Consider the following 11,955-nt stretch of genomic DNA (forward strand, 5'->3'; position numbering starts at 1 on the left):
TGGTTTGAAACAATTACACTGGAGTAATCTGGCCTAAGCAAAGCATCTGGATTCAATAGGTTTTTATGCACATGAGCAAAGAGGCCGGAGGCTTGTTTTCACCTCAGACAACCTTTCAAATGTGAACAAAAGGAAAAATGACCAGACTGGTTTAATCTACCCGATCAGTACAGAGGTGGGACTCGACCCAGAAATATCCTTTTGTGGTGTGAAAGAAGGAGGAGGTGGAAATCCTGCTGAGAGGTCTCTGCCAAAAACCCTTCACTTCCTCAGTCAATCCACTGCTAACCTTTAAGGTTCAATTTCCTGGCAGATGTCCTGCTTCTCACCTGTGGTGCTTATGAGCTGAGGTGAGAACTCTAATAAGAAAGCAATGAACTAATAAAACAAAAAGAGGTTGTGGTACAAAGAACAGAAGTTCTAAAAATAACCAGAAACGATTAATGTTGATAGCAGTTCTCTGCTTATTCGTCCACTTGGCTAAACTGAAAAGTCTGTGTTCATAGAGAAAAAAACCTGAACAGATTGTACGTGTGACAGTAGGGATAAAGTGTTCGGTAGTATTACTCACAACACTCCCAAAACACGCACACGCGACAAAAAATCCTCCCTGGAGAACAAATACTTTGGGCTTAGTAGGAGGACTGCCTTATGTCTTTCGGAAGTTGGACCTGATAGTACGACAGTATTTTACGGAGGATTTATGACTCCAATCGGTTGATAACATTCTCTGGTGACAGTCAGGCAATACAAAAACTAACATAGCATCTTAAGGAGAGATTGATGCTGCAATTGAGACACTTTGAAAGCTTCTGTCAATAACAGGAGAATCAGAGGTGGGATGGTTTCTTTCATCACTTGTATATCTCACAGGGAAGCAAACAAGCGCCTGTCTACATTTCAATCCTGTCTTTTGACAACTGCCTCAAATAATAATTTCTCCTCAGAAAATCATTCACTGCAGTTCTGCTTTAAGCAACAAAACAAGGCATGAAGTTATCACGTATTTTTATCAATGAATCTATGATTTTTCTTTTGTTAACTGAAAAACAGAATCTTTTGATTCCTGGTATGGCTCAACCAACAGTCCAAATCCAAACACTTACAGAAGCAGGACTCTGTATATGTTCCAGCTTGTTCACTATAAAAAGCAGTGAACAACATATAGATATTAATAATTACTTTGTACAGCGTTTCGTTGAGATCGGTCCATCGGTGCCAAATGACCATAACAGTCGCTTTTATATTGTCCAAACCTCAAACAACCCCCCCATGAGCGAGTCCTCGTTCTATTCTAGCGTCTTTACCTTACAATATAAAGCACCTTGAGGCAACTGTTGTTGTGATTTGCCAGTTGATTGGGGGTTGATGGGAGGCAGATAGGACAAAAGGCAAACTACATGAGAGAGAGCCAGAGTTTAATAATTGCTAATGATTAAATGCAGAGTGAAGCATAAACACAGAGGGGAAAGAGAAACACCAAGTGCATCATGGGAATCCCCCAGCAGCAGGGTCACCTGATCCAGCCTATATGCTTTATCAAAAAGGAAAGTTTTAAGCCTAATCTTAAAAGTAGAGATAGTGTCTGCCTCTGAAATCCGAATTGGGAGCTGATCTCACAGAAGAAGGGCCTGAAAGCTGAAGGCTCTGCCTCCCATTCTACTTTGAAATAATCTAGGAACCACAAGTAAGGCCGCAATCTGAGAGCAAAGTGCTCTAACGCATTGATAAGGTATTATGTGGTCTTTCAAACACACAACTTGTGCTGTGTGGCCAGTAGAAAAACTTTAAAATGGCTCAATGCATATACAAATACCACAAACACACCACAAAAAAACATCAACTGACCTACTGATCTCCCTTTAGTCCACTCTCACCATCAAACACCTGAAACAATCGAGGCAGCCTCGCCCTGACACTCGAGCTTCATTCAACAACCTGAGCCTGCAGTACTCCTGGGATTACAATGCTTGGCTGAATACACTCCTGATCAAACATACAGATGGCATTTGTTCAGCAACCACAACAACCCGAGGAAACACAGTGTACACACACTGTCAGTGGGTAGCAAACGCGTCTCCGTGTAGTATCTACACACAGTCCTCTGGGACTTTTTTCTTGACATTTCAATCCACACAGACCGATAACTTCACTTCATAGTTTGGCTCTGTGATGATGTGCAATCTCACATCAGAAAAAAACAAAACGCACAGTGCCAGCCACTCTCGCAGTACAGTACGGGAGCTGACAAACAAGTGAAACACACACATATAGTCATGAGGCACTACTGCCCACACACACTCACTCGCATCCACTGATGTGAGTCATCCAAAAATTAGATTCAGCATCTTGCATTTCAGCAGCAGAGCAGAGAGGTTAAGACTTTGGTCTTCTGCTGTTGAGTCCAACTTATTTTGCTCCGGCAGCTAACAGTCAGGCAAACAAAGAAAACAACAGGAGGCAGAGAAAACAAAACCAGCGTTCATCCACCAAAGGGTCATTGTGTGCTAGAAACACAAAGGATTAAAAACAACCATCGTATTTACCACATAATACTCTTGGAGGTGTGTTAACAGCTTCACAATGACATCTGTAATTTAATTACAGTTTTCAACCCTATAAAAGAACAACATCAAATTACTAGCAGACAGTCCTCAAAGTTGTATTTTCAAAGTTCAGCCGCTGCTAAAGAGCATCTTGGACTGCAGCAGCTTATCACACTTGTTGTTCTGCGAGCTGCAGAGCAAAACCATTACTGTCACTCCTCAAGTCAACTAGATGGAGATGATGAATGCTTTATTGTTATTCCAAAAGAGCATACACAGGTTATTTTCTTATTACTTTCTTAAAGCACTCACCTGCCATGGATGTCTTCTGGGGGAAGAGGGATTCTCTTCATAACTGCTTGTTACCAAGTACGATGCACAATGGAGGAACATAAACTTTCTAAATAAACACTCACGTTTTAGTCTTTGGCCACCATTGAGCAGAATAATGGGTGACCTTTCTCCACTCATAATTAAATCCACCTCCATGTGGCAATTAAAGGCAGCCGCTCACCAACACTGACACATTAAAACAAAAAGAAGTATTTTTTGCCCCAAAGTACAAATAACACCTTTCTCGGACTGTTTTCTGTTCTATAAATTGTATCCACTTCATATCAATAACTAATAAAGCTTTTTCAAACACACTTAGATAAAACATGCAAATACTCAGTCTGAGGAAAAGGTGGAATAACCTGGACATAACCAGAACATGATAAGATTCAATCAGCCTCTCAGCTAATCGTCTATGAATGTGCATCACTGAATTGGTGTAGCCGAACTAATGTTTTCAATCATTAAAGGCAAGTCAAAGTCTAATTTAAACTGGGGACTTTACACAGAGGCATGCCCTCTGTGGGTACATGCTGTTAGACACTTTACCGCAATATCATGTTCTGTAAGAGATGATCACCATCCTAACACCACAGGAGTGCATTCCTGTCATCCTGTCTGCGTCTTCTTTCCTCGGTGGAGAAACAGACGTGAGCGTTGAAGCGAGCACCTTCAGGCCTTTTCATCTTCCACGCTTATAATGAATTAATAAAGACCTGTTAGTTTCTTTAGCAGTCCCACACAAAGCTCATTGGACCAGCAATAGGCCTGCCATTACACTACCAACTGCCACACCAGTGAGCATCAGCCTCCTACAGTCAGCCCCCCATCAGGGGTCAGACTGGCAGCAGCGCTCTGCTTCAGCCTGCTGATGACAGGAAGAAAACCCAGAGCTGCATTTCTGCAGGTTGGCATTTTCATACCCGACCCCTGAGCAGGGCGTTCTTTGGACAAGACAAAACCGCATCCTAACACAGATTTTCACAGAAGCTGAAACTGATGGTCACATTTTTTCTTTTTCATCTTTTTAATCCAACATAAGTTTACTTGTGATAAACATTTGGCAGTTTATCTGACATTTCTTATGACCAAAGGGTCAGCGGCACATTCGGTTTGCCTGACTTATCCAACAAAAACTTCTTTTAAAAACGGAGTCAATCAACGGAGCTGTCCAGTCACATCAGGTCAGTTCTGTTTTTACTACGACACACCTCAGCAGGAGCGAGAGTGTGGGGAAAGGGAACAGCAAAGAGTCAGCAGTTTGGAGGCGTTTCATTTCCTTGTCTGCTCCACTCCGTGTGTGAGGAGGTGCAATCACAGAGGAAGGAGAGACTAAAATGGCTGCAATTAACATCACCATGCTGTACATGTCTTTCCAATGGTGTAGTGGGGGGTATCAAACATAAGGCCTGCTCCAATCTGGCCTACTGGACCACTTCGCAGATAAAGAAGACCACCCCCATCACCATTAAGCAAAGATTTAAGCCCAAAGAAATGTGCTGACAGATTTACTACAGCGGCATTTCTTTATTATGTAGGAAAACTGAGATGTTCTGTTGCAAGTGCACTTCTTTTTCATATTATTAAGATATTCTGGGGATTAACTGTGCAGATAAACCTCTTTACACTGACAGAAAGGGCAGTTTTACTGCTTCACCCCAGTAAAAACTAAATAAAGGGGGCTGCATGTGGCCTTGATGCAAAATGAAACATCCCTGGTTTAGCGGTTAACACATTCGCCACAGACACAAATTCCCTTTGGGGTTGCATCAGGAAGAGTATTTGACATTAAACTCTTCTGTTGTAAACATGCGGCGTAATCTCTTGTGGCTTTCTAGGCAGTAAAGACTCTCACACTGAGCTAAAAACAAACTAGTGCAAAACACTTTTTAAAATCTTTACTAAGTTGTCTTTCATTATTTTGCTTTTAAATATGAATGAATATATTTAACAATATGCATTGATTTGGTGTGTTTGAAGTCACAAAGCTAGGCTCTGGAGGGACAGCTTGTTAATGTAACCCCGGGATCAGATTAGTAGAAGGTATCAGTATCACATCAGAAATGCAATTTAAAGTATTGTATTTATAGTATTTATAGTAAGATAATTTGTCATCAACTGACTAATAAACCTATCACAAGACTGCCCACTTCTCCATCACGCAACCACCATTTTTTTTACCTATCCTCCTTCATCATCTTCCACCTCCTCCTCCTCCTCTCTGCAGTTTTCTATCCAGCTCAGGCTATAGAACCCACCCACAGGTCGCAACATAAGGCAGCTAGCCTCCTGCTTGTGCCCCTCTGATCCCTTGTTAGAGTCTTTTGAGGGTTTGTGTATCTGTGTGTTGGCTGAAGTCAGCCCCAGTCTGAAAAAATTCCTATCATTTCCTTGGCAGCCTAAATGGTAATGTCATGTTACACCATCCCGCCTCTGTCACACAAGGAACCATGAACTCTCGCTGAACCAAACCCCCCTTCAAGTACACCTTTGGCTCAGTAAGCACACATGCCCTTCTCCTCCTGCATCCACCAAGTCGTGTCCTGCACGAAGAAGCTTTTAGGCACTCCGACTCTTCTCTCTGAGCATTTTTGTGGAGGCGTATGGAACGGTGACAAGTCTCCTCACATAAAAGGAAAGCCCTTGTCGTACTTCCCTTGCTGAAATCTACCTCGCCTGGAAAGCTGCCCTGAGTGCAGTGAAAGTCAAGAGTAACACTTCTCCACCTCCACCACAGACACTGCTGAAAAGGGGCTTTGTTGTGGAAATAAAAATGGAGGACATAATCATTTGCCACGTTTTGCCTCTCATCTTTCAACAAGTGCAGGGTGGTCTGCTCAGCGCATGCTGAGATATTTAAGAAACCTCTGACACCGAGAAGCAGTTTGTTTTCTTTTCTGCAGAGCAAAACCTTGAGCATGACTTTTCCAACCAGCATTTCAGATCCCAAATTGAATGCCAATTTGGGGCATCCAGAGTGCAAAATTACAGTTGACTTTTACAAATACCACCATGCTGATAATGACTCTGTCCTTTCTCTCTGAAGTGATCCAACTATCAACAGCACAGACACCTTAAGAAAAAAAGCCCAAATGTGAAGACTGCTGGGACCAACGGGGACCCCTTTTAGGATGCGCAGACTCCATAAATTAATGATCAGTCTCACTGAGGCAGATAATGTCAAGTTCACCTGCTCACAGCAGGATTTACCACTGAGGCTGACAGCTTCTGCTCTGCATAGTGTTGAAATAAATCACCCCAGGGCAAACTGTCAGTTTGCAGCATTTACATAACTGGCTCCCTCATCATTATTGCAAATGTAGCATTGTAGCATTGGGCACAGTTCAACCCTTTCCCTCAACCCTAAGGCAAATCAAATACTCCGTGCCAAGCAATTTAAATCAATTACACCTCGAGTCATTGATTATCTACCTGGAATTTGTTACTCCTAACATTATTAATCGCTGTAATGTGACTTTGCTGATTTGACTGGTCTGACTCTGATTTATTATCACTTATAACACGTTATAGGCTAAAACAGGACAAATTATTCACCTGTAAGAATTTTGAGACTAAAATCCGTCTCAAACAGTTCAAACTCAGAGCATCAGCTGTAGGAAAACGATGAATAAACTTGAGCTGTTCAGGACGCATTTCCTTTATCAGTAAATTCCTTCACAGCATATATAAACCGGCACTTCTATTACTACAGTGGTAAGACACAGTGCAGGTCAGCTGAGACAAAGTTATCCGCTGTCTCTCCTCTGAGCGCGTCCTCTAAACGCCGCGGTTCACCGGTGCAGCAGGTGTCTCCGAGCGGCAGAAGGACGCACGGTCGGCGGATCCGAAACAAACTACCAAAGAGCCCGGCTTACCTTGTAGACATTCTCCGTTATACGGTGCACCTCGTCGGTCCGGGACATCCTTGTAGGCGTGTCAGTCAGAACCATAGACTAAGATTTCCTTTCGGATGAGGCTGGGAGGGTTTTCCGAACTGTAACAAGGGGAATGAAACAGCTGTTCGCGGGAAAGAGCGGCTCCTGTCTGCCGTTCACTGAGAGAGAAGAGCGCGTCTGGTCGTGGGATCCCTGCTTTTATAGGAAAGTCCTCCGCTGCGCCCACACCGGCTCCCCACGCAGCCAGTCAGTCAGTCGGTGCCTCTCGGTTGGAGCGCAGAGGCGGACTCACTCTGAGAGGGGCGGTGCTGCTTTCAAGGGCGGTGGGAAATAGAGTAACTTGCGACCTAAATTACAACAGTACATAAGGATGAAGCGGCAGGAGCCATCATTCTCCAGCGTATCACATTGAAGCCTGGGGGAAGGATAAAACGGATGTTAGCCTAACAATAAGCAGACATTAATTTAATTTAAAAATAAGAAATACGCTCTGTTAAAAAATCTCAAAACTGGATTTTGGCATGTGGATCTAAAAGAGAACAAAGCAAGGACGGAGCCAAAATGGAGTCCAGGGGTGGCACTGGCCTCCGTAAAATTTGCTTGGACCCCCAAACCTGTGCTACCCCAAAACGGCAGAGGAGGTATGGAGAAAAGGTGTGGTCCTCCTAAATACAGTTAATCAGTGTCCCCCAAATCTGGGTTGGTTCCTCTCTGGTAGTCCAGCTTCATCCTTCCAAAGACGTGCATTAGGTTAACTGGGGACTTGGGTGTAGGTGTGAATGTGTGAGGGTGAACGGTTTCCTGTCTCTCTGTGTTAATCCTGCCATATATTGGCAGCCTGTCTGGGCTGTATCCTGCCTCTTGTCCTATGACAGCTGGGATGGGCTCTGGCCCAGCTGCAACCACGAACTGGATACACAAAGAAAATGGATGGGCCCCACATAAAAAAAATCACGTAAACATCCCTGAAAGAACCCACCCTAAAATCGTCATCATGACATCAAACAGTTGGTCCTTATATTCTGATTTAGCTGGATACAGCAGAGCCCCTGACAGTGCGGCAGCTTGTCCAAGCTGTACTCCACACCTTATTCTATGATAGCTGGGATAAGTCTCCAGCCCCCCACAAACCTGAATTAGATAAGTGGAGGTGAATAGATGGATGTATGGATAGATTTAGCAGTAAAATACAGTTTTTAATTAAATTAGCACAGACACTTTGACACGCTTTCTTTCATGGCTTTAGAAGCTGCTTTTCCCTGTTGGTAATCTGACAGGTGGTTTCACTGCTGAGTTCCTCCTACTAAAAAGCACTAATCTCATTTAAAATGTAAAGGCTGGTTTGTACTGTTTGACAGACTTTATAGGAATCACCTTTTTTTCTTTTTGGGAGTATAGACAGCTTGTTTGACATTAAAGACTTGAAGTCGGGTGATTTTTTTTGTTTCAGTTATCAGTAATCAGGCATCTTTTTTTCATGATAATTGTAATAAAACCTGATTCCTTCGCCCTCTAGCCAATAATTTGTGTTATTATTATTAATATTGTAAGTCATCATGACTGAAACCACCAGTCAGTGTGCTCTTGTGTTATGATGCTTTGCACTGAGTCTAGAAATGCAGCACGGCTTTTAAAGAAGCCACACCTGCTCTGCTGTGTCAGCCACCCCACGCCTCCTCTGCTACAACCATTCACAAGACCTGACTGAGCAGCTCCATACAGAAACTGCAACAATCTTCATCCATTTAGTCGGTACAAATATTACATTTTCCAGTATCCCTATTCTTATAGTGATTTATTCAGTCTGTGTTTATTATTTCAGTCATTTAGACCCTCCGGCTCAGTCTTCCCTCTACATAAAAGGGGCTGTAAGATAATGGAAAGGGTTTTTTTGTGTGTTTGTTTTGTGAAAATGTAAGTTTTAATAAACCCACAACAGAGAAAGATTTTACCGTGGCCCCATATGTGTGCCTGCTCTATATTTGTGTGGCGGTTGGGTGAGTGGGCTCTGGTTGGTATGAGTGGGATGGAGCCACATTTACTTGGATTTGTAAGCCCTGGATTGTGGGCCGGGAAATCCCACACATCACGATCTGAGAGCTGCTGAATGGGGATGTATTTAAATAAAAGAGACAGAAGCAGAAGATAACAGAAGATAAGTGCGAAAGAGGACAGTCATGCCTTTTTCTTTTCTGCAACACTTTTTTTTCTCTCGTTTAGTGAGATAGAGCAGATATTTAAGAGCAGCTTGTAGACCAGATAATAAAGTGGCACCGTGGATCTCTACCAGAACAGACTTATTTTGTTTTGTTCATCACATCCGATTAGAGCGAGTCCCGAGGAAACCAAACTGCAGACACTTAGTGGAAATCAATCAGGCATGTTTGGTCTTCACTGGAGCAAACAGCAGCCTTCCCACTGTCAGCGAGGCTATTGATTTAGTCCTCTGTGAATATTCAATCCCCACAATTAGTTTCCGTAATTGAATGTGAGCTGCCATTATGTTTGCTGACATCCAACCTATTCTGAAGTATAATTGTACACAAATTATTTAAGACATTGATTATTAATTATGGGTAGTTTGAGAAATAAACAAAGCTGGAGGCTTAAGACTGAACTCAGGCGTGAAGTGGCAAAAATGATGACCTGAAACTAATAAAATGACAACAACAACAACACAAAGCATTTAACCATTAAACTTATCCAGTCTTTTGATGCCCCTGATACAAATTTCTGGCATTTAATCCAAAATGAGCATATAGCCCCTAAAAATAGTCTCAGTTAGTACATTGGTTTGCTGAAGGTTGTTCCTTTACACATACTTTTTAAATTTTCTTTTGGTTTAAACTGGGTTCTACTTGAGGCTGGGGTTCAAACCACAAAATAAACATCTATGAGATGTGACGTTTTTGGCAGGATAAGATTGGTATTATTCTAAATATATAACATATGAAACCGCTTATGAGCTGTCTTATGAGATCAATGCAGATTCTGGATCTGAAAATGAAGGCCATTTAACCATGCAGTCTTGATAAAAACCAGCGTGGAGCAACACATCTGGTTGCAAATGGGAGGCCTGATTGTATGGAAGTAAACAGTCGTTGGCTCCTTTGGTCTGTGATCTCATGAATTTACAGGCTGACGATTTTCCAGACAAATTTATGGTTTTTTTTTACACAGCATGATCTTTATATGTCAGCTATGATCTCTGTCAGTGTCAAACAGGTAAATAAAACAGGGAACAAATTAGGGTGGGCTCACTTTATAACAGATGACCTGTTACTGCATGAGGATGTAGTGTCAGTTTACATATTTATGTCAGATTTAACACATTTTCATGACCTCTGGTTTCAAAAAAGCTAAGATTGGACTGTGATGACACTCAGAGTGGTATATCCATGGTCTATTATATGAAGCTGTATCCACGTGGCTTCAATCAGCATACCTGAAGGCACCAGCCCAGAAGTAATGTCTTTCCAATGTATTTTTGTCCATTTTAAGCATTTAAAACATTTTAGTGAGCTAATTAGTGATTTAGAGACATTTTATTCATAAATCTGGGGCTTTTCATCCTTTTATTAGACAGCCAAAAATGGAGAGATGATAGGAAGTGAACGGGCAACTGAAAGGGGAACACAGGAAACAGTGTAAAAATTAAGTGACTTGTCAGAATTTGGAAACAAAGTACTTAAAATTGTCCTTTAGGACTGGGGCCTTTAAATAAACTTGTTGAAAATTACATTTCACTTCAGTAAAGTTCTGCATGTGTGTATATTCAGTACAGTGGGGGTGTAATCAGGTAGGCAAGACTCCGGGTGGGCAGGTTACACATACACACCTACATACCTGAAGCCTACTCATCATCGTCCTCTCAGGCTTTTTCTCTCAGCTTTAGATCCACGTCTGTGATTCATCAGCAAGCGCGGCGCTCTGACATTCAGTCTGTGCGCCGCCCACTCCCACACACCTCCGAAAAGGCTTGTAGTGCACAGTCAGAGTGGATTCAGTCCATTCAAAAAAAAAAAAAAAAAAAAAAAAAAACAGTGTGAAGTGAACAAAAGCAATTCGGGCTATTTCAGACTCGTCAATACATCGGCTTTGTCGGAGAGAATGGTTCAAGGTTAGAGATGGGAACATTTAATGTCTCCCTATCTATCTGATGCTTTGTCCTTAGCTGAATGAGCTTCGATCACCTTCAGAACAATAGCAGAGCAAGGTCATGGTGGGCCTGTACTTTTCATACATGCTAGTCATACATGCTAGAAGCCACAGAATGGGGGGGTAACAGATTCATTATGTGTGTTTTTTTGTTTGTTTTTTTAATATTAAGACTTTAAAGGCCTTTAATCTTTAATATTGATTCAAAAATATGACAAATCAGGTTGCAAACCATAAAACAGACCAATCATTGAGATTTATAATAACACAGATCATTAAACTTGTGCCTCCTACTCTGATGAAATTAAAGAGGATGGTGAGGGCTCGTCAACAGTCTCCCCTTCTTTTATAGCACTGATGAAATGCCAATCGTTACTTTAAAGATAAATCATGCAATTTTATAGAATTCGGTAAAGCACCACACCTCTGTACCCCCATTAGCACCACACTGTGCTATTAAAGTTTTCAATATCTTCACATTTAAATTAAATAAATTGACATAAGGCTAAAACAATGTGGGTAAGCAAATGATTGGATTACAACCCTCAATTTTTCACTGTCAGCAGAGCCTTTTTCATTCCAGATGGACACAAAAGCATTACTGTCATTTAATCGTTAAAGTGATCTGTGCAGGACATTCAAGCTCCTCCACACCAAAGCAGGAAACAAATTTCTTTGTATGCCATCATCTGACTCATTTCCCCTTGTGTGATGTGGGAAATAGGTTAAACATACACCGATCAGACGTAAAATGATGACCGCTGACAGGTGAAGTGAATACCTATCATATTCACTGATGGATATTCATGGAGGGAGGGGTTATATAAAGGAGCAAGTTAACATTTTGTCCTCAGGGTCAGGGCATCTCCAGTAGAGTGTTCCTCTATCAACAGTGGTCCAAGGAAGGAACAGAAGGCACACGGGGAATGAAGGCTGGCCCATGTGGTCCAATCCAACAGATGGATCTACTGAAATTCCTGAAAAACTTCATGCTGGTTCTGACAGAAAGGTGTCATAGTACA

General features: G+C 42.0%; 1 protein-coding gene across 8 annotated transcripts in view; it reads right to left on the minus strand.

Moving 5' to 3' along the window:
* LOC146664117 (BAR/IMD domain-containing adapter protein 2-like) overlaps window positions 1-7,437 on the minus strand; it is a 72,899-nt gene extending 65,462 nt beyond the window's left edge. For 4 of the 8 annotated variants that reach the window (XM_085417150.1, XM_085417148.1, XM_085417155.1 and 1 more), the window contains exon 1: window positions 6,755-7,436. In XM_085417150.1, the coding sequence (XP_085273276.1) occupies window positions 6,755-6,829 (75 nt within the window). In that variant the 5' untranslated portion in view covers window positions 6,830-7,436. Of the gene's footprint in view, window positions 1-6,754 lie in introns of all 8 variants that reach the window. The other 4 variants (XM_085417147.1, XM_085417154.1, XM_085417151.1 and 1 more) reach the window with 2 other exon arrangements.
* Between the last annotated feature and the right edge of the window lie 4,518 nt (window positions 7,438-11,955).

This window comes from Rhamphochromis longiceps, linkage group LG8 (genome assembly GCF_057381845.1).
Source record: "Rhamphochromis longiceps isolate RC_006_pf linkage group LG8, R_longiceps_female_GT1.1, whole genome shotgun sequence".
Classification (NCBI taxonomy): domain Eukaryota; kingdom Metazoa; phylum Chordata; class Actinopteri; order Cichliformes; family Cichlidae; genus Rhamphochromis; species Rhamphochromis longiceps.